This window comes from Pristis pectinata, chromosome 11 (genome assembly GCF_009764475.1).
Source record: "Pristis pectinata isolate sPriPec2 chromosome 11, sPriPec2.1.pri, whole genome shotgun sequence".
In the NCBI taxonomy this organism is placed as follows: Eukaryota; Metazoa; Chordata; class Chondrichthyes; order Rhinopristiformes; family Pristidae; genus Pristis; species Pristis pectinata.
The window spans coordinates 70,760,899-70,784,730 of record NC_067415.1 but is presented as its reverse complement, the minus strand read 5'-3'; the positions used below and the strand labels follow the sequence as shown (position 1 = coordinate 70,784,730).

The window sequence follows — 23,832 nt, the reverse complement described above, 5'->3', positions numbered from 1 at the left end:
GTACTGCATTCAAATTACATTTACTTGAAAAAAAATCTTCCTTTTTGCGACACGCAAAACCCCTCAAACATAAAATGGTACAGTACTATGACAATAATATGAGCAGAAAAGACAGCATTGCAAAGGAAAAAAATACTAAATTCATAAAATTAAAAAGAATAGCTCTGGGGCGATTTCATTGAAACACACCTCTTGACTACATAAACTGCTACTAACCATCTCTGAGTCTTGTCACGTCATAAAAATGGACTCCACAAAATAACAGATCCATTTTATCAGAAGGCTTGGCAAGCAGAGGACACTAAACACTTCTGAAAATAAATTCAATGGGGATGCAGGCTAGAAGCAAATCAGGAGCCAATCAATGCTGTATATTCTTGGCAGAGATAGAGATAAACAAAAAAGAATCTCAGTATTTAAAAGATCTTCTCAATGGTATGCAGACTAAAGCAAAGAAATGGTAGTTTCTATTAAAGGAATGTTTGTGAATATATCAACACTCAATTCAAACTGTTTTATGTAATACAGTTATAAGAAATGCCTAATGCAAACAGCAATGTGAATATTTTATCTTGTTAAACGGCTTCCTGACATTGAGCATCGGAAACGTGCATGAGAAGATATCAAGAAAAGATGGCATCACAAAGCATGTGGCAGGTGAGTGTTATGACTTGACAATGGAAAAGATTTCCCCAGAGGTAACTGTGTCTGTTTACTTTAGCAAATGTTAGAAGTCAAATAGTACATTAAAGCAGGCAAGAATACACTCAATAGCCATGTATCAGCTTGATAAAATGACAAAATATGCAGCCTTCAATTAAATATTAACTATTTCTGTCAGTGAACCTAAGATGCAAATAGTTTTTCATTTCAGTTTCTGTGGAGGTCAAGCCCATCATTTCAACGTGGGGCAGGGAAATTATTAAATCTGGAGCATAAAGAGTCAAATTGCTTTTTGTGATTGGGGTTCATGTAAAAATGCCATTGTGTGCACATAATAATTGTACCGTGGAAGAGGATTTCCAACTCAATGAAATCAAATGGCATGGAAACAGTCCTTTCACCCACTGCATCCATGCCACCCATCAAGCTCCAATTTACACAAATCATGCACTAATCCCATTTTATTCTCCCCACATTCCCATCAACCCCCCAATATTCTGCCACTCACCTGCACACTGGAGACAATTCACATTGACTAATTAACCTGCCAACACACATTAATCTGCCTTCTTCACTCAGAGAGTGGTGGGAGTGTGGAACGAGCTGCCATCTGACGCGGTAAATGTGGGCTCACTCTTAAGTTTTAAGAATAAATTGGATAAATATGTGGATGGGAAAGGTCTGGAGGATTATGGACTGGGTGCAGGTCAATGGGACTAGTGGAATAAAGTTCCAGCACAGACTAGAAGGGCTGAATGGCCTGTTTTCTGTGCTGTAGTCATCTATGGTTCTATATTTAGAATGTGGGAGGAAACCAGAGAAGCTAGAGGAAACTCACAGGGTCACAAGGAGAACATAGAGACTCCATGTGGACAGCACCAGAGATCTGCTTTGAACCCAAGTCACTGGAGCTGCCAGGCAGCAGTTTTACTAGTTGCTCCTCTGTGCTGTGAATGGTCACTGTTATTTATTCCTATTTCAGTTTAGTTACAGGTCATTTTAGCTCCTTCTTTTAGGGATGATTTTATTGTAAATCATGCTGAAGAAAGATATTCAGAAAGAAAAATAGGAAGGTCTTGATATAGAAGATGCTGGTCGACTCTTCATCAGGATTACTTGTTAACAGGCACGGTTGGCCCTTTGCAAATGTATGCTGGTTTCCCCGATCAGCTGGGAGTTTTCGAGCTATTCACATTACCTTTAATTATATATTCTAACAATTCCTGAACAATGAGATGATTGGTCTATAATTCATTTCATTCCCTCTCCCACCTTTCTTAATTAAGGAGGTAATTATGCATAATTTTCTAACCTAATGAACGGTTCCTGAATTGTGAGAACTTTGGAATATTATAATTAGGGCATCTGTAATGTCATACCTTCTTTCTTTAGAACCCTGGGGTGGGTACCATCTGGTCTCTGGTATCTTATAGCTTTAGTGCCATAATTTTCCTTACTACTGTTACTTTACATCCATTAATTTCACTGAATCAGCAACCTTGTCAATGTTGCTTTCCTGGAAGAAACCAATATTCTCTTCTATAAATAATGATGATAATTATTTAATATTGCTCATCACAAATTATGCTTTTTAAAGAGTCAACAAGTCTTCTGGCACCCTCTTTTATCCAATGTAATAGTAAGATTTTTTTTCTGATACCCTTTTGCAGATTCCTTCTTCATAGTTCTTTCTGCAGTTCCGCATATCTGTTTTCATCAACTGTTAGGTTTTGAATCTCTCCTCATCACCAGGAGCTGTGCTAGGATTTACAAATTTGCATGTTTTTGTAGTTTATGTTCTCCCTTACTGCGTTAGTAATCTGTGGCATTTTGTTCTTGAGAGGTTTAAACTGGTTCTATATCACATGATATTATTTTTGAGATACCTCGCACTGACTTACTGTTACATGTTTTCCCACAATGATAGACAAGTCACAAAATGTAACTTCTTTATTTTATCAAAATTCCACACGTTATCCAACTTTTACTTAAACATATACAGGGGGTCCCTGGGTTACAGAAGACCTGACTTACGAAAATCCAACTTTACACAAACACTCTCAGACTCTGTTCTTGGGAATAGAACTTGAATCTCTTCACCAGGAAGCAATGCGAAGATCAGCCATAGAGAAAGCCAATGCCTTCTACGAATTCTGCTTCAGGTAAGATCTAATGTCACAAACCCCAAGCCACCTGTCGTTAGTGCACACTTTCTTTTATTGAAATGTCGGTAGTTTTCTTGCTGATTAGCCAATCAGCTCCCTCCGTCTCTCCATCCGGGCTGCATTCAGACAAACATTTGTCAAGAGTTCCCTGCTGACAACAACTCCTATCACCTACACTGATGTTTCCCTATCTACTCTTTGCAAATAAGTCTCCAAGGGCTGTCAAGGCTAAAGATTTCATATTTTGATTTTGGGGAAAATTGTTCAATTCTGACTTATAGGAAATTCACTTAACAGGTAGTTCTCAGGAATGTAACCCAGGGACTTCCTTCTACCACTGCTGACTTGTTATTTTATATTTGCTAGTTTTTTCTGGGATATTTCCTCATGGTTATGCTGTAATTCATTTTGTTTTTAATTTAATTTGGAAACCTGTCTGTTCTATTTTTTAAAAAATAATGAGTTTTGTTTCTGAGCTGAAATCAGATGAGATGTCCAAAATCTGGTTGCCCAAAAACCATAGATGTCTAAATTCTTGGCAATTTTGAAAATATTCCATTTGATAGTTAACTGAAACTTAGACATTATCGAAATACTGGGACAACCCTTCAGCAAGATGCAAGATGTTGGTGCACATCCAACTGGTTATTAGCTTCACTGCTTTGTTTACAGTGGCTTGCTGACCCAGTTCTTGCACTCCAAGTTGCCAGAAGCAAGCTTCAACCCCACCTGGCTTCTGTCTTCCTTGTCATTGAAATCATGCCAGAAAAGCCAGTGGTTACTTCAGTAATCTTGCAAAAGGAAGGCACAGTTTGTTCTGTATTTGTTCAGAAACTTTTTTTTCCCCCAAAATATTATGTTCAAAATCTAGGACAAATGAAATCCAGCATGGCTTCAGTAACTAGGTGCTGGGTTTTAGACATATCCAACCTATAATGGCAAACAAGGAATTAAAGGGAAGCATTTCACTTCCAGCAAAAACATGGAAAACAATACACTGGGGGTGCACAATATCTCAATGAGCATTCATGGTATATTCCAAGAGCATCAAAGTAAGTAATCTACCCTGAAGATTGTTAGGCTACTATCATACTGCTAATGATATTTGGTGTCAAAAAATAGTCGTATTAGCCATTTTTGTGGTTTCCATTTAAGACTTTTCTGTAATTGACAACAGTGCAAATATCTGATGAAGCTTATTTAAAATTAACAGAGCAGGTACTAACAAGCACGAAGTGATTGACATGCTTAACATATTCTCCACAATAGTTTTAAACTTGACTCTGACGTTGATCATTTACCTCACCAGTGATATATATGAATGTGCATAGCTGGTGTGGAATATAAAACAATGGTGTGCTGCTGATTATCTGAAAGATCCTTCACCTTATTTGTTGTAACTGGACCACAGTTGCAGGATGCCCTGCTTTTCCACACAAATACAGCTCCTAATATATCAACGTGATGTCAGTGGAATGGGTGCAGGCCCAGAAAAGAATATTTTGCAGAAATGAACACTAGGAATAAGCCTGGGTCAGTAACAGAAATGGAGTAAGATGGGAATGCACAGTGAGAGGAGAAAGTCTTGCATCCTGACTTTATTTCAACTAAAAGTCCAGTGCACATATTTTTTTTACAAGAAAGGCACCCCTGCTTTATTTGCAAAACTGTACAGAATAAATAGTTTACAGGAATATTTTACAATTTTGTAAATGAAAAAATAACTTGTAGAATTCTGTGTTGTATTTGAAACAAATCATATCCTTCAACATCTTGGTCTTTGTGTGCTTTTCTTCCCAATACATCTCAGTTTTTAAACCTTCTGTGAATGAAAGGTTTACCAAAAAAAGCACAATTTTTTTTAGTTTCAATTTTTCTTAAAAATAACTGCCTTGAATGTAGTTCCAGGCTTAAAGGAATTGGGAATGCCTTGTGATATAACTGACATGAAAGAAATGTTGCAAAGAGAATATGACTCAGTCTAAATACAATGTGCAGCCACATTTGGGTCTGCTCCTTACAGTAGTTATTTCAAGACTTGCAGATTTGCAAGTTCAGACTATTCTCTATAATTTAAAATCCAGCAGCAACAAATTGGATTGTCAGAAATCATGTAACTCATCTCCCATATTAGACAATGAAAGCATTACAGAAGATCGTGAGAGTATATGTATTAATTAAAATGAAAAAAAAGTCACAGGTTTACATCAATTGCATGGATCTGATTCTGTTTTGTCACAAGGAATTGTCACTTTTTTTTAGGGATCACATTCCATGATTTCATCCACTGTTCCATGAAAACTGCAAACCTGTGGCCTTGAAAATAAGGCTTCCCAATAAATGTGCATACAGGTAGCAGTCACTCCTTCGGAAACCCTCTTTTGATCACCATTGGTTCACCTGACAGCATCATAAGGTTATTTTAATAGGATTGTCTCTACAACTATAAAATGATCGTCCTGACGCTTAATAAAGCCTTGTGCTTGACAATGCACTGTCTGTACACTGTGAAAGAAATCCTGTGGCTGTTACTGTACCTGTACCTACATTCTCTATTGGCTATTCCCAGTGGTTTGTCTATCGATCCCTGAGTTAAATAAGGATTACTGCTGTATTGTTTGCAGAAAAAAGAGAATCATCTGTAAAGGCACTAATGTCTTAGTACAGCAAATAGGCTAATTTATCACAATGTAACAGGCGAATTAAAAATGTCAATGCCCTTGAAGGAGTTATGGTTGGTTCAAGGCTGTCTGCTGTTCCAAAACTTCTAAGTAGTCAGGTTCAGTTTGTAGTTTTGCTTTCAGTTCAAAATATTCATTTTTTGTCTCTTCAACCACAACTTTTTTAGGTCTTGAGTATATGATTGCTTCCATCAGTTTCAGCTCTTCATGTCTGGATGGGTAGCGAACGTCGAGATCTGATTGTAATGGTGAGATATTTTTCTTCAGGTATTCTGTGATTCCAATTTGCTGAAGCTCCCTTTCCTTTTCAATAATATTTCTGTACATTGAAGTAGGATCACGGAGGGACATAAATTCTGGGGCTTGCTCTATTGTACTGAATTTGATGTTGGGATTTGTGAGCAGAGGGTCATTTTCTCTTATCATGTGACTCCTATAAATCATTTTTGGCTCATTCCCATCTTTGCTCTCATTGTCCAGTTCCACATCCCTCATATTATAAGAACGGCTCCTGCAGACTGGACCTATTGCATTAATCGTGTGCTGCTCATATATATTTCCATCTGGTCTTTCTTCAGTATGATGGGTTCTCTTGTGTCCGTATACACTGTATTGAACCTGCAAAGGACTGCAGTCCTGCACTGGAGTAGTTTTATGTTTTTTCTTTGTCCTTCTCCGACGGTGAAGCACAAGGACCACCATCCCAGCTGCACTGAATACAATCAATAAGAATACCACCAACAAGCTAAGGATCAAAACAGAAAGTGGGACCGTGTCCATGATGGAACCCAGGAGGCTGGAGACAGTACTAGAAGCTGCCATGGTTGAGTCAATATTACTGGCCTCTGTCGGTGGGTCTAGAATACTTATTAATCCAGGACATATCAATTCATTGTTTAGCATTTTCAAATCTTTCTTGGCAAACTTTTCAGGGGACTCACACATAATCTCACTGACAGTTACATTTTTATGGAGTTTTTCCATCCATTGCTTCAAGCTTACCAAGTCACAAGTGCAATCCCAGGGGTTGTCTTCTAAATCTATCTGAACCAAGAATTCAAGCTGATCTATTACATTGCTCACAGGAAGATGCATCAAGTGGTTACTTTTAAGGTTTAACCGTAAGAGTGGAACACCAGCAAATATATGTGGGGGCAAACTATGAAGAAGATTGTTGTTCAAATACAAGACCTTGAGCTGTGGTAGTGCACTGAATGTCCCAGGTAGTATCTCTTTGATTATATTGTGCTCCAGATACAAGTATTGAAGACAACTGAGACCAATGAACATTTCTTTTCTTAATCGTACAATACTGTTACCATTCAAGTACATCTTGTGAAGATTGGTGAGGTTTGCAAAAGCACCATCCTCAATCACTGTTATTCGATTATTTCCTAAATGTAGTAAATCTAGGCTGTCATAACCGAGTAGATCAAATTTTGTAACATACTCGATAACGTTATCTGTCAAATAAAGCTTTATTGGCTTTGGTGGACTGGGTGCAAGGTCTGACAAACTTTTAATGTTTCTTTCTTGACATTTCATTATCTGCCCGACATTTGATTGTGTGCTGCAATGACAAGTGGTCATGCAGGGCGATTTTGGATAGATCACAGGCCATGTTGTCGCAATTTTACCATCATCCTGTCCATCAGGTTGTAGAATATACGGATCCCTTTTAGGTTCTTTAATAACTGACTTATTCACACTATGGATGTTGATATGAGTATTATCACCAGCTGGAGTTACTACCAAATGAATTGAATTTATGGGTTCCTCAAAGTCAGTTCCAGAACCTGCAGGACAAATCTCCATAACTGGTATTTTAGTTAAAATTTTACCCTTCAGTCTAAATGGGTGCATACAAACAACATCGCCAATATTAGACTGGGGCGGCATGTTTTCCAGCCAGGATCTGAGTGGCACTAAATCACAATCACATTTCCACTGGTTATCCTCCAGCTGTAGCTCCATTATTCTGCCAATATGCTCCAACAGACCAACGTATGGAAGTGAATTTAAGTGATTTCCTCGAAGGTCCAGGTGCGTCAGGGGTACAAAACGAAAGATGTTGGTGGGGAGAAAGGGGATTGCATTGTCATTCAGGATGAGCACTTTCAGCCGGTGAAGCTTACTGAATGCACCAGGCTCAATAACTTGGATGAAGTTATTATCTGCCTGAAGGAATTCCAAATTGTCCAATCCCCGAAATGTGCCCTCACGCAGAACTTCCAAATTGTTGCCATTTATATGCAAGCGTTTCAAAGAACTAAGGCCAGTGAAAGTCCCAGCCTCCAGGTTTTGCAAATGATTCTTGCCAAGATGCAGTGACAAAGCATTCCTGAAGCTGATGAAATCGTTGCGATATATTACACTCACAAAGTTATCTTGTAGGTTAAGATTGTAGTTATATGTCTGTGGTGGTTTTATTTGAGATATTTTGGTGATGTCCTTGTTTTGACAATTTATGTGCAGCAAACCGTCTCTTTCTTCACAGGAACACAGCTGCTCACACACTTCCTTATCTGAAGCATTTGAAGGATCTGCCTTGTGGGAACTGATTACAACTAAAGCTGTACTTAGTAGTAAATGCCAGGTCATCATTTTGTCAGTGTTTCACAATAGTTAAGTACCTGTTGAAACAAAATGCACATAATTTATATTTTATGAGCTCTGCACACTTGAAGTAAGACAAGCAAATCACCCATTCAAATCCAAAAACAAAACCTTAAATAGAGACATAAACAGTTCACTCTCAAGTGGATAGGCTATTTGTACAAGAAGATGCATGTTGTTCTCCTCAAAACTCAGCCATTGTAAATTGTTCCTAATATGTAAGTGAGTGATAGAATCTGGGAGGAGCTGATGGGAATGTGGGGAGAAAAAAAATGGTATCAGTGCAAGGTCAATATAAATGGTTGCTTGATGGTCAGTGTGGAATCGGTGGCCGAAGGGCCTGTTTCTGTGCTGTTTGACTCTATGACTCTGTGAGGTCTGCACCAACTCACAGAAGAATCCTATTCTCCCACTAAATTTTATTCTAATCTATTCTCTCCGAACTCCAATCAGCTCCACCCAGGTTCTAGCACTCATTGACATACTATGGGCAAGTTACAATGGCCAATTAATCTAACAACCAGCAGATCTTTGGGATGTGGGAGGGAACCAGAGCATCTATGGGAAACACACACACAGAGTCACACAGAGAACCTGCAAATTCCACACACACAGCGGAGGTCAGGAGTGAACTCAGATCACTGGAACTATGGAGCAGCAGCTCTGCTTAGCTGTGCCACCTGTCACCAGTACAATTGACATGAATGATTATGATTAAAGGCGCACTGGATTACAAATTAAGTGGCTACGTTCAGCAGTTTTTAGTTTGCACCGATACTCACAGGCAGTGTAGATCTAAACTCTGTGCTCACCCAACAGAAATAATGTAAGATTCTGGACTCAAACAACCTATGTTTATCACAATATAGAGCACAACTTGAATATATTGGTCTTATCTGAATTTCCAGCAGCTATTCAATAGCCATACAGAAGACATGAAAATCTAATGGTGACCCTCATAGAATTAATGACAACTTATTGATCTGATTGGGAAGTCACCCATGTAGCAGGAGACAAAGAATAAGGAGAACAAACAGAATGTGATTATTAAAGAATGAATAGAATTGGGCAAGTGAATTTCAATACAGGCAAAAATGAGATCATCTATACTACCTGTGAAGCCCAACATGTACATGTGAGCTTTCAAACCTTAAGATATGTTGCCACCCCTTAAGAAATCTGGATACAAATCAAAACAAACACATCTTAAAGTATAACAATAGCCCAAAATCATAACACAAAAATAGATTGAATAGAATACAGAACTTTGATAAATTTATTCGCTGGAATTGCAAAAATATAATTTATCAGTTATAAGGTTCATTACTGACATTACAATGTTTCAACAAAAATATAACATTATTAATATCTTTAACATAATTACATTGTAATTCAGGCTGTTGAATGATTTAAAAAGTTAACCATGATTAATTTTGTAATTATAAAAAGAGCTTGAGTTAGTCGAAGTTAAACTGAATTGAAAAATAATAATGGAATACCAATATGTTTTAATAATGTAAAAATAAATTGCTTTGATTTTGAGAGGGAGGGAGAGAAGGACAGGGAGAAAATGTGGGTTAGAGGGTCCAGCAATGGAGGATGAAGGAGAACGTAGGCGTGGAGAATAGTGGGGCTAGAGAGAGTAGAGGCAGTAAGGTGGGGAGAGGGAGATTAAGTTAGGGATCCTCTTGGAAAGAGTGACCATGGTATGGTTGCGTTTCTCATACAAATGGAGGGTGCAATAGTTCAATCTAAAACCAGTGTATTATGCCTAAACAAGGGAAACTACAACAGGATGAGGGAGGAGTTGGCTAGCATAGACTGGGAACACAGGCTATATGGTGGGACAGTTGAGGAACAGTAGAAGACTTTCAGAGATTTTTCACAGTGCTCAACAAAAATATATTCCAGTCAAAAGCAAGGACAGTAAGGATGGGGAGAGCCAGCCTTGGATAACTAAGGAAATAAAAGAAGGCATCAAGCTAAAAGCTCATGCATACAATGTCAATAAGAGTAGTGGGAAATTGGAAGATTGGGAAAACTTTAAAAAGCAACGAAGAACCACTAAGCAAGCAATAAGGAAAGGGAAGATAGATCATGAAAGTAAATGAGCACAAAATATAAAAAACAGACAGTAAAAGTTTTTATAATTATATAAAGCGGAAAAGAGCGACTAAAGTGAATGTAGGTCCCTTGGAAGATGGGAAGGGGGAATTAATATTGGGTAAGGTGGAAATGGCCGAAGCTTTGAATGACTATTTTATGTCAGTCTTCAGGTGGAATACACATCAAACGTGCCAAAGAGAGATGTTATGGATGCGATGGGAGGCGAGGACCTCGATACAATCGCTGTCACTAAAGAGGTAGTGATGAGCAAACTAGTGGGTCTAAAGGTAGACTAGTCTCCTGGTCCTGATGGGATGCATCTCAGGGTACTGAAAGAAATGGTGCAGGTTATAGTAGATGCACTTGCAATAATTTACCAAAATTCTCTGGACTCTGGGCAGGTCCTGGCAAATTGAAAGACAGCAAATGTCACACCACTGTTTAAAAAACGATGTAGGCAAAAGGCAAGTAACAAGAGGCCAGTTAGCTTAATGTCTGTCATCGGGAAAATGCTTGAAGCTATCATTAAGGAAGAAATAACAAGATATCTGGATGGAAATGGTTCCATCAGGCAGACGCAGCATGGATTCAGGAAAGGCAGATCCTGTTTGACAAACTTATTGGAGTTTTTTGAGTATATAATGAGCATAGTGGATAGAGTGGAGCAGGTGGATGTTGTATACTTGGATTTCCAGAAGACGTTCGATCAGGTGTCACATAAAAGACTGATCCATAAGATAAGGATGCATGGAGTTGGGGGTAATGTATTAGCATGGATAGAGGATTGGTTAACCAATAGAAGGCAGAGAGTTGGGATAAATAGGTGTTTCTCTGGTTGGCAATCAGTGGTGAGCGGGTGCCGCATGAGTCGGTGCTGGGCCTGCAATTGTTCACGATATACATTAACGATTTGGTAGAGGGGACCAAGTGTAGTGTATCTAAGTTTGTTGATGAGACTAAATTGAGTGGAAAAGCAAATTGTGCCGAGGATGCGGAGAGTCTGCAGAGAGATATAGATGGGTTAAGTGAGTGAGCAAGGGTCTGGCAGATGAGTACAATGTTGGTAAATGTGAGGTCATCCACTTTGGAAAGAAAAATAGAAGATCAGATTATTACTTAAATGGTGAAAGGTTGCAGAATGTTGTTGTGCAGAGGGACTTGGGAGTGCTTGTGCATGAATCATAAAAGGTTGGTTTGCTGGTACAACAGGTTATCAAGAAGGCAAATGGAATGTTGGCCTTCATTGTTAGAGGGATTGAATTTAAGAGCAGGGAGGTTATGCTGCAACTGTACAGGGTACTGGTGAGGCCGCACCAGGAGTACTGCATGCAGTTCTGGTTTCCTTACTTGAGGAAAGATATACTGGCTTTGGAGGCAGTGCAGAGGAGGTTCACCAGGTTGATTCCCGAGATGAGGGTGCTAGCCTATGAGGAGAGATTGAGTCTCCTGGGACGATACTTGCTGGAATTCAGAAGAATGAGAGGGGATCTTATGGAAACACATAAAATTATGAAAAGGAAAGATAAGATCGAGGCAGGAAGGTTGTTTTCACTGGTAGGTGAGACAAGAACTGGGGAACATAGCCTCAAGATTCAGGGGAGTAGATTTAGGACAGAGATGAGGAGAAATTGCTTTTCCCAGAGAGTAGTGAATCTGTGGAATCGTCTGCCCAGGGAGGCAGTAGAGGCTACCTCATTAAATATATTTAAGACACAGTTAGATAGATTTTTGCATAGTAGGGGAATTAAGAATTATGGGGAAAAGGCAGGCAGGTGGAGCTGAGTCCATGGCCAGATCAGCCATGATCTTATTGAGTGGCGGAGCAGGCTTTACAGGCCAGACGGCCTACTCCTGCTTCTATTTCTTATGTTCTAAGGGGTAGAAAGAACAGAAGTGAGGGAACAGAGAGTAGGGGAGCAAAGGTAGAGAGAAGTGTGGGAGAAGATGGATGGGGAGGTGGGGAAAATAAGGAGGGGGTGATAAAGGAATGAGTGGGAGTGCTATCAAAAGACCCCTGACTTTATACCTTGGAGAGGTCAGGACCTCAATGCATCTCCTGCCCCATCCCTTCTTCTCCCCCCTTTCTCCACCTACTCCTTTCTCTCTTTCTCCTGATCCCCCCTCTCTCTTTCCTTCCCTTCCTCTCTCCTCTTCCTCTCCTGTTCCATCTCCCTTTCCCTTTTCCATTGTACCTCCTTCTACTATTTCTCTTCCCACCTCTCTCTCCTCTAACCCATCTCTCTCCACCAAATTCTTTCCCTCACCTCCTTCACTCACTCCTACCTCCCTCTTCTTTCTTCCTTTCATCTTTTCCCTCTCTATGCCTTCTCACTCTCCCCTTCTCTTTCTCGCTCACTCAATCGTCCTCTTTTATCCCCTTCCCATATTCACTCTCGACCCCCATATTCTCTCTTCCCTTTTCCTTGCTCCATCTTTTCTCTCTTTCTTCCTTCTCCTTTAACACTCCTCCTCTCCTCGTACTCTCTATTTAGCTCACCCACTCTCTCCCTTCTCCTTTTCTCCTTTCTCTCTGTCCTGCCCCCTCTCTATCTCCCTCTTCTCTCTTTCTACCCTCCTTTGTCTATTCCCTTCACCACTTCCTTCTGTCACCTTTCCTTCTCTCTCCATTCCCCCCATTCATCTGCTCCTAACTCTTTCTCCCCTTCCTTCTTTCTCCCTTTCACTCTTCTTCCCCTCTTCCCTTCAACCTCTCAATCCCTTTCCTTGTCTCTTGCAGTTTCCTCCCTGTCACTCCTTCCCCTCTTCTCACACCTCTTCCTTGTTTTCCCTCTATCTCTATCTCCAATTGCCTCTATTTCTCCACTCTCTCTCCTTGCATCTCTCTCGTTCCCTCCTTTCCTCCCTCTTCCCCTCTTTTCTCTTCCTCTCTTCCCATATCCCTCTGTCTCTCCTCCTTCCCATCTCTATGCACCCTACCATTCTTTCTCAGGTTCTCCTGCTATCTAGCAGCTGGGGATGAGACCAATCTTGGATGTCGATGGAGCAGACTCAGCGTAGCACCTAACTCTTGGTAAATTTACATGAGCTAAAAGTTGTCTGGAAAACACCAGCATGTCATGAGGAACCAAGGGAGTCTGTGCTGAACTTTTGAAACTGACTATGAACTAAGAGTGGATGTTGAATAACCTGTTTAAAAATATACAAAAGCCTCCTCTGATCCCTGCAATGTGGCTATTGGCAAAGTTTTACAGCTCAGCACGTTCGTGACAATGATGGACCTGGTATGTCTAGTTCTGTCACAAACAAACTTTTGAAAGTGGTAAACATCCGGATTGTCACTCAAGAAAAACCCTTTCAGGATACTCAAACATCTTCCTATTAAAGCATTTTAGATGTGATGATGGTCAAATATTTCTAACATTTCTAACATTTCTAATTCTGTAGCAGGCAAGCAGACAAAAATGATACAAAAGAGGCTGCATCAATCATATTCTCACAGATGAAGTTTTTGAATTATAACTTGAGGAAGGATTAGGAAATAATTTAGCAACATACAGATAGCTGAGGACAGGACTAATTCCTGTACACATTCTCAGTGATCACCAGGGTGAGTGATGTTCAAAATCATCTGAAGTTAACATATGATTAATACTTAAAATTAAAGCACAGTTTGCAAGGAGCTGTAGACAGAGTTGGTCACCTGCATATAATTGCGAACATCCAAGTAATTGCTGCTGTGAGCTGCAGGGAAAATCAGAGAGATATACATGTGGGTAGGTGCTGCAGGTACAGTTAAGGGCTAAGGATAAGCTACAGAGTGTAGTGGCCCTTTTAGTGTACAATAGTTTGGAGAATTTTATGTTGATAATTTCATATTATACCTTATAATATTAATAGCATCTGCAGTTATGTGTTTTTTTTGTAAGGTTTGCACCTTTTAAAATTTATGAAAGAGTTTTGGGTTGTGCTGATCTGTGAGCCTTGTCTTGCTTTTACTTTTCAATCTGAACTCTGGAGGATAGGTGTGAGACAAATTACCTACATCAGGCAGGTTCTCCCCTCCTTCTGCTGGTTGTGGATTTAACAGGTGTTGGAGATGGGTAGAGAGCATGACCTGGCGAGGTCAGTGTCCGACTTTGGTGTTGTGGGGGCCGGACCCAAAAGTATCCAGACTAGGAGGTGGGAATTCCTGCTAGAGTCATCGAGCTGTAGGACTGCAAAGTTAGGGAAAAATACTTGAAGAATATGGGCAACTTGCATTACTTGGTGGGATGATAATAGGCCTATTGAAAGGATAGATAAGGTTAAAAATGCCTCAATTTGACCTTGCACCTTATTGTCTACCTGCTCTGCCCTTTTTCCGTAGCTGTTACACTTTATTCTGAATTCTGTTATTGTTTTACCTGGTACTACCTCAATGTACTGTGTAATGAATTGATCTGTTTGGATGGTATGCAAGGTAAGTTTTTCACTGTAGCTGGGTACATGTGACAATAATAAACCAATTCCAATTCGAATTCCAAATGAAATGATGAAAAGCTAGGGATAGTGGAAGTCCAGAGGCTTGAAGATCTACATACAGGAATTGTTAAAATGCCTTGAACAGATACAGAGAATAATTAAAAGGCTAATAATATGGGATAGCTTGAAGACTTAACACAAGGTAACAAATTATGCTACATTCATGCAAACCTCTCATTAGCTCACACCTGGAGTACTGAGTTCAGTTCTGGACACTACACTTTACTAAGAATATATTGGCCTTGGAGATGGTAGAAAAAAGTTTTTAAGACTTGGACACCAAGGATTAAATTATAAAGCAAGGTTACAAATATCTTAGGATGTACTCATTAGAATTTAGAAAGGTAATGGATAATTTGACGAAGTTTTCAAAGTTCTTTTCCAATCTGAAAGGTTTGGAACCTCTTTCTGGTAGTTGATGATTCTAAGGGGACAAAATTTCAAAATAAGAGATATTTTTCAGGAATGAACTTAGGAACTACACAAAAGGTTGCCAAGAATTGGAGCTTTCTTTCACAATCAGCTACAGAAGCAAGGTCAATTATCAGTTTTAAATACAAAATTGTTAGGAAAAGTCAGGGTTATAACACAGATCGACAATGATCTTATTGGATGATGGAACAGTCTAGAGGATGTGACCTATTTTCTACTTTTCTGTACAGGTAGTTCTACTACAACATGTGTTTCCATGATGTAAATTGAATATAACATGGTGATGAATTAGGGAACACTATTTTATTACATGGGCCAAATTGGTTATAACGCAATTTTGATTGGTAACTAGAGAACTACTTAAGAGTTACTTCAGAAATTGATAAGCAGGGAAAAAAAGCTGTCTTGCAAAAAAAAATAGTCTTGGGAAAAATGGTTACATGTAACCTTCCTGTAGTAATAGGGCACCATTGCTTCTTAAGAACATGGGCTGCGAGAGGCCATTGGAAAGTGACAAGCAATCACTTCTATTGATACTTGTGTAAGGATACTTTATTAAACAATGTAACATATTTAATATTTATACCTTACAATAACAAAATAAACTTAGGGCTATTAAAACACCTTTATGTTTGAAAATCCTTCAGGAAAAATAAATGTGTTTTTGTGAATCCGAAACTCTCTAATGCCTTGTCTTTATAACGCAATTTTCTATTATGCAAAATTTCTCAGGAACACAACTATCACATTACAGCAGAACGACCAGTATTTGCATAGGCCTATGCACTGTCAAGCAGGTTGCAAAATATATCCAAGGTTCCTATAGATCTTTTGTATGTTAACTGACTTGTAGAGAACATGAATGCTGCAAACACATAGTTCAGCCCTTCCAAATGTCACTGCCTGCAAAGATCTACAAGTGTGCAAGCACATGGATGTAAGAATTTTTGCCCAGCATTAGAATGGAAGGTTCAATCAGTCAGGATATTGAGACACTACTGATCTCAGACTCCAAGCAGTAGTCAAAATAGACTTTAACAAAGTACAAATGCTACAATGCACCTACAAGTTGTGATGAAAGGTCATCAACCTCAGAATCAGAATCAGGTTTATTATCACTGACATATATTGTAAAATTTGTTGCTTTGTGGCAGCAGTACAGTGTAGAACATAAAACTCACTACAAATTACAAATAAATAAGTAAATAGTGCAAAAGAGGAATAACGAGGTAGTGTTCATGGGTTCATGGACTGTTCAGAAATCTGATGGCGGAGGACAAGAAGCTGTTCCTAAATCACTGAGTATGGGTCTTCAGGCTCCTGTATGTCCTCCCCGATGGAAGAAATGAGAAGAGGGCATGTCCCAAATGATGAAGGTGCTTAATAATGGATGCTGCCTTCTTGAGGCACCTCCTCTTGAAGATGTACTTGATGGTGGGGAGGGTTGTGCCTATGATGTAACATATTTCACAATATATGTCAATGATAATAAGCCTGATTCTGATTCTGAGGTCTACAACCCTTTGCACCCTCCTTCGATCCTGCACATTGCAACCTCCATAGCAGGCGGTGATGCAACCTGTCAGAATGCTCTCTATCGTACATCTGTAGAAATTTGCAAGAGTCTTTGATGACATACCAAATCTTCTCAAACTCCAAATGGAGTAGAGCCACTGGCATGCTTTCTTCGTGATTGCATCAATGTGTTGGGCCCAGGATGGATCTTCTGAGATGTTGACACCCAGGAACCTGTAATGTTAACCCGCTTTTCCCTCCACAGATGCTGCCTGACCTGTTGAATATTTCAACCGTTGACCTTCATTTCAGATTTCCAGCATCTGAGTTGTTTAGATTTTTTTTGTATTTCATCATTATTTTCTTTCCTCTCAACTCAAACATTCATTTCTTTCCATGTACATATCTCGAGATGGATCAGTTGTAACAAAGAAAACTTCACCGCTCTCTCTCAGTCAGCACCACCAGCACTTGTATCATTCAGCTTCTCTTGGTCTCAATCCTACCACAGATATTCCATTTATTCTCTCCACCCCCTCTCTTCTCTACAACTTAAAGCTTGTTTGATTTCCTGTTCTGATGAAGGGTCATTGACCTGAAACATTAACTCTGTTTCCCTTTCCATAGCTACAGCCTGACTTGCAGAGTATTTCTTCTATTTTCTCATTTGATCATTGAGTTGGTCCAGCCGAAGATGAAAGAGGAAAAAAATACTTATACTTAGCTAACACCTTTCACATCCCTTTGAGTATATTGAAACACTCCTCAAAGATAATATAACTTCAGAAAATAAGAAGCCAATAGCACACAGGAAGCTCCCATAAATAGCAATGACTTTTCAACTGACAGGCTGGATCATAATAATGGCTCACCATTGATTCTGTAAAGAAGCAGTGGCTGGATGCAAGGGTCATCTCAGAACATCCCTGACCTTGTCGCCTGTGAACTGTAGTGTGCAAAATACAAGACTCAGTGGAGAAATGCTGGTGGCACAGGATGCACTTCGCATCTGGCACTTGATATTCATGCCAGGCATAGCTGATGCATCTAACATTATCTCATTCAAGTACCTTCACTAAGAAGGTAAGTTGGTTGTACTGAAGACACAGGTGACTGCAGATGCTGTCATCTGGGGCAAAAATCAAACTGCTGCAGGAACTCAGCAGATCAGGCAGCAAAATAAAGGCAAAGAGATAGACACCATTTTGGGTAAAGACCCTGCATCAGAACTCTTGACCCACTGAGTTCCTTCAGCAGTTTGCTTTTTGTTCCAAATAGCTTGCATTATTGAATTTACTTAATTGGTCTTAATATATTCAGTAATTTTCATACATTGAATGTGGCTTTAAATTAATTTATTATTTTTTGCTTTGATTTTCATATTTTCCATTCTGATGATTGGATACATTTAGAAACAGTGGAAGAGGCCTTCTGCAGCCATCAGATGGCCACTGTGTACAGCCCCCTCACCGTCTGTATCCTACTTTATCTCATGGAAGAGCTGCAGCAAAGAGTTTGGGAGGACACTGAGAACTGAGCCACAGCCACAGGCATTCTGTGAGAGGTGGACTGGATCAAGCCTAACATTGAATGAGGGACACATATGGGTCAGGTCACCAGATATATCTCATTTCACTGTTGTTAATATAATGCTTAGGAACATTTATCACAATCATCTCAAACATCAGAGCAAAGACTCCATTCTTAGTACTTCACTTGAAACACACAGCTTCCCATGGTATTCACTGGAAAGCCTACCTGGATTTTCATACTTGAAAATTAAAATAAAAACCTTAAACATTGGAAACATGAAATAAAAAACAGAAAATGTGGGTCAGGTAGCATCTGTGAGAAGAGAAACAGAGTAAAATTTCATGTTAGATATTTTTCATTAGAACTAGGAAAGAGAGAAAACAAGTATTAAGTTGCAGAGACGTGGGGAGTAAAGAAGGTAGAATATGACAAAGGAATGTATGTGATAGGGTGAAGCCAGGGTTGCCTTGGGGATAATATGTATAGATTCTCCAGTCAAAAGGGCTAATGGGGGCATACAAAGAATTGTAATGTGTTGTGAAATGCAGGGTGATGGGACATGTCTGCAAATCAAAGCATGCTAATGAAAAGGACAAAAAAGCCTACATTGCAGATGGATGATTTACAGCAGGATCGCCATTTTCGATACAGGCAGAGAAAGTGCGTAGTCTAAAGTTGGAGGATTTGATATTGAGTCCAGAAGGTTTCACTGTGCCCAGACAAAAGATGAGGTGCTGTTCCTCAAGCTTATGTTGAGCCTCATTGTAACAGATGGCCACAGACTGATATGTCAGAGTGGGAGTGTGATGGACAATTAAAGTGGCAGGCAATGGGAATGCTGTTGATCAAGCTTAAATTGAGCCTTGTTTTAACTGTGCAGGAGGCCACAGGCAGATGTTTATACCAATGACCTTGGTGTGAGACTTTACCCCAGAGGTCTTGGTGTGGGACTTAACTCCAGAACGTTCAGATTCAAAAGCAGCAATCATATGAACTGTGCAATCGCTGACAGTTGACAGCAACCCAAAGGTTGCAAACTCAAACCCAACAATTCAAGATTTAAGACTTGTTTTAAAATCTGAGAACCCTTGAGGTTACAAATGGTGCATTTGCTGCATCAATGTGGACAGGCCCTGCTGCTTAGAATCACATCCATGGTTTCCCTTCAAATCTCACCAGACATGCCTAGGCCAGATGCTGGACACTATCTCACTGCCTTCTGCATCCCGGAACCCAGCCACAAGATGCAGAGGGATTCTATCTTGTGAAGAGCATGCTGCAGAGGTCATATCCCCTGCTCCTGGTAGAAAGAAAGTTAGGGACAGAGATTTATCTTCTGTCAAAGCTCCTGTTGAATATAAATATCTCTGCCACCCAGACATTTACAAAATCTATGAACATTGAAATTAACAATTAAAAAGTAAGAAATTGCAAAAACATTTAGAAATTCCTGAAACAAAAGCAAAATGATAAATATATATTTTATCACCTCCTGAACCCTTTTCTTACAGTTCCTGTTACTGAGGTCTGAGACCAAGTGTTAGGTCTAACTTGGCACAGGATCTGAGAGGCAATTCTCCAGTGGAATACTGGGGAATACCAGCAAGAATCTGTCAACAAGTTTCATGCTTCCACATTGATGCACAGATATCCGGGATTACTTCAGATGAATGGTTGAATGCTCTTGGATGTGTTTTGAACCACCAAACACAACGAGCATGATTCATCCCATTCCCATAAAATTTGCCTGAAAACAAACTAATGCCCCAATACCCTTTCACAGGGAAGCCTAAAATCGCATGTAGTGAAATAGAAAGCCCCTCGAGATTTTCCTCACTGTGGTGTACAGAAGTAATGCATATTGAATTACCTGATAATACCACAATGAGGAAAATCAAGCAGAGCAAATCACATGCCGAAAGGCAGCCTGCCTACTAAATGGACATAATATTAGCTGGGCATGCATGTTCAACACTAATCACTAAAATTTGTATTCAAATGTAATACAAATTTAATGCAAGGGATGGTAACAATAAGAAGAAGATGTATCAAAGATGGGAAGTTTGGGATATCTGAAGCTAAAGCGTTGTATGTGTTTGTTGGAGAGGGTATGAATAGAGAGAGTGTGAAAAGGATATTTATGTTTTCAAACCAGAATGATTAAGAGCGGTCCATCTGGTTCAGGTTTTTTTCAGATTGAATTCTTATGAATGTATAGCTAGCTTGTCAAAACATGTTCTGGTTGAATTAAGATTATTTTTGCTGAGAAGTTTAGTAAAAAATGATAAATATCATACAAAACTTTCCAAGTGGATCCAGATAAGAAATCATTGTATTATAATAATGTGTGTATGTAAATCTGAGCATGAGTATGTGCTTCAGTACAAATGTAAATATTTTGTTGAAAGCACAGGCTGTTGCTTTCCACATCAGTGCTTTGCATTTTTCAACAAGTGCACCATATCTGCCTCTTTCTAGATGTTATCTGCCATCCTCAAGAGTCTAAATATCACGAGATGACCTTTTCCATTGTGACCTTGTTTAAACATTTTATCAATTGACTATTCTCTTCATTTCAGTTCACACAATCTACTTCTGAGCAGCAATGCAAAAATGTTAAACACTTTATGAAACAGTCAAGTGTCCTTTTATGAAGGTTTTTTTTCCTATTTTTTAACCAAACAAGTGGGCACAACTTTCCATTGCAGGCCAGATTCAGTAATAAACATTGCTTTGTTCTTGATATTATTGTCTCAGGTATCTGCCAGCTTTAATAAGATATAGACAGTGAACAGCTGTCTTTTGCACTAGTGCTGCTGTAAAAGATGAATTTATTGTTATCTATGGGTTATAAATCATTATTAGGAAGATACTTGTGAGAAATGGAGTTGATCACAGTTCTTTATTTTATCATCACCAGACTGCAATGTTCTTGTTAGTAAAGGTGTCTGGCCCATCATTATATGAGGTCCCTCTTACACAATAGCACCAAATTAAGGGTTATTCAGATCCTTCACCTGGAAACTTCTTTGTTTATTGTCGATAATGACCACTCCCTGACCATATCACACTAAAATGATCTTTATATTCATTGTAACGGGAAGATGTCCTGTGATGCAAATCAGCAAAGTGGGGCAAGAATTTTTTGACAGGATATGGACAAACTAGTATGGAAGCTCTTCACTGAACTGTCACAGCAATGTATCGTCTTACTGCTTGATCGTTGCTCACAAAGAAAAATATAACAGAAAAGATTGCAAAACAATAAATATATATGTATTTTGCAGCATTTATAACAAAATGTGATGCCTCTTCATGTTTTTTTTTCATATTGAGACAACATAAGGTTGTGGAGAAATGCACTGGTATGCAGAATATTTGGGAGGAAGGAAGGGAGAAGGGAATTATTGAAAAAAAATGAATGGATAAGACTGACTTCTGAAGAGTCAGTGGGGCCTGTGGGATATGATAATCTCCTGTTCTTCCTCAGATCTCCTGATGTTCAGATTACCTACTTGCATCTGTGTATTGGTGTACATTGTATCATAGGAAACAAATGGTCCTTGCATTGTATTTACATGCTTGCATTATCCTCCTAAATAAATATGTTTGAGTATGTTAAGATTAGCCGAAAGCACATGATAAAATCAGACATGGACATTTCAAAATATTGAGTAAGAGTAGGAAGAAATAGGTAGGCTTAAAAGTTCAGATAAGGCAGCAGTGCTAAATTTCTCAGTGTAATGAATTTCAGAGGCAGAATACAATGTGCTAATACAACCATATAGCATGCTCAACATTATGAACCAATAACGAATTTTCAGGCACCTCTGTTTATCTTATGGCTTTCACAAGCTCATCATACTGCAGTTTGAAAAAATATCATGTACTTATCATATGATGTCACCATTGACAAGCAGAGGTTTGTGGCAACCAGTCTACATAGAGCAATGACTCATATACAGAAATCAAATTGTAAGGTCTCTTTTTTGACGTCAGTTGAAATATGGTTAGACTTTCAGGGAATATTCTCTTTGAATTGTACCTCAAAATCTTCAGGGGGAAAGATATTTATTGGAATCAGTTACAAAGGAAGAGATAACAGGGCACTTAGGAAAGTGCAGCATGATTAAGCAGGTTCAATGTCATCTTATGACAGGGAAATCATGTTGAACTATTTTTCTTGGAATTCTTTGAGGGTGAAGCAATTGGGACAGATAAAAAAGGAGCCAGTGAATTTGGATTTCTGAAAGGCAATCAACAAGAAGATACCACATAAAATGTGGGCATTCCTTAACTGTGGCTTCTGTGTTGTCATTGGCAGAGCTCTAGACTGTATCTCATCCATTTCCCACACCTCTGCTCTAACCCATCTCCTCCTGGACAGAGACAGGGTAGTGTTTCCCTGGTTCTCACCATTCATCCCACAATTTTCCATGTTCAATGCATCATCCTTCATAATTATCCCCACCTTCATGAGATTCCACTGACTAACACACCTTCTACCCACCCAGCCTTCTCCTTTCAGCATTCAGAAGAGACTGTCTCTTTTGTAACTCCTTTGTCTGCTCTATCATTCCTACCAAATATTCCCCTTCCTATAGCACTTTCCCAAGCAATCACAGGAGATACAGCACCTTCTCTGTTACCACATCCCTCCACACTATCCAGGAACCCAAACAATACTTTCAGGTGAAATAGTAATTCACTTGCACATCTTCCAGTCCAGTATATTGCATTCTGTGCTCACAATGTGGTCTCCTCCACATTGAGGAAGCTGAATGCAAATCGGGTGATCTCTTTCTGGTGTTCCTTAGTTCAGTCCACGGAGATGACACTGAGCTACCAGTAACCTGTCACTTTAATTCTCCATTCCTCTCCCATTTGAGTATTTCTGAAAGCAGCTTTCTGTACTGTTCTTCATCTTCCATTTGTACATGTTGCAACCTTTTGGACTCAATACCAAACTCAACAATTTCTGGTAACTTGATGAAAAGACCAGTTATAATGTATACAAGTTGACATTCATGCTTGGGCCAACAAGTACACCATTGAAAGTGTCAGGCGATGACCAATTCTAATAGGAAAAATTCCAACCAACCTACCCTTGGTAATCAATGGCATTACCACTTATGAGTCTCCCATCATCAATATCCTTGGGGGTCACCTGAGACCAGAACCTTAACTGGACCTGCCAAATAAATACTGAGCATTAATTTTATTCATTTTTCGATTGAACAGGTGCCAGTATCATCTATAAGGGACAAGTCAGGGGTATGATAGAATATTCTCCACTTGCCTGATGAGTTCAATTCCAAGAAGCTCAACAGGACCCTGGAGAAAGCAGCCCATTGACCAAAGGGCACCTTCTCAGCATAGGAGGCCAGCTACTTTAAACTGAGATGAAGAGGTTTTCAATCTCTCAGAGAAGTAATAATCTTTAGAATTCGCTACCTCAAAAAGTTGTGGATGGTGAGCCATTCAAGGCTAGGAAAGATGATTTTTTGGATTGTTTTAGTGAATTAAGAGTTAAACAGGACAGTGGACTTGAGGCCAAAGATCAGATCAGATCAATCATGATCTAATTGAATGGCAGAACAGGCTTAAGTGACTGCATGCCTTACATCTAATGGTGGTTC

General features: G+C 39.3%; 1 protein-coding gene across 2 annotated transcripts in view; it reads right to left on the bottom strand.

The window, feature by feature from the left end:
- Positions 1–4,463: 4,463 nt before the first annotated feature.
- LOC127575891 (SLIT and NTRK-like protein 6) overlaps positions 4,464–23,832 on the bottom strand; it is a 38,105-nt gene continuing 18,736 nt past the window's right edge. For both annotated transcript variants that reach the window (XM_052026101.1, XM_052026102.1), the window contains exon 2: positions 4,464–8,142. In XM_052026101.1, coding sequence (XP_051882061.1) covers positions 5,558–8,113 — 2,556 coding nt within the window. In that variant the 5' untranslated portion in view covers positions 8,114–8,142 and the 3' untranslated portion in view covers positions 4,464–5,557. The remainder of the gene's footprint in view (positions 8,143–23,832) is intronic.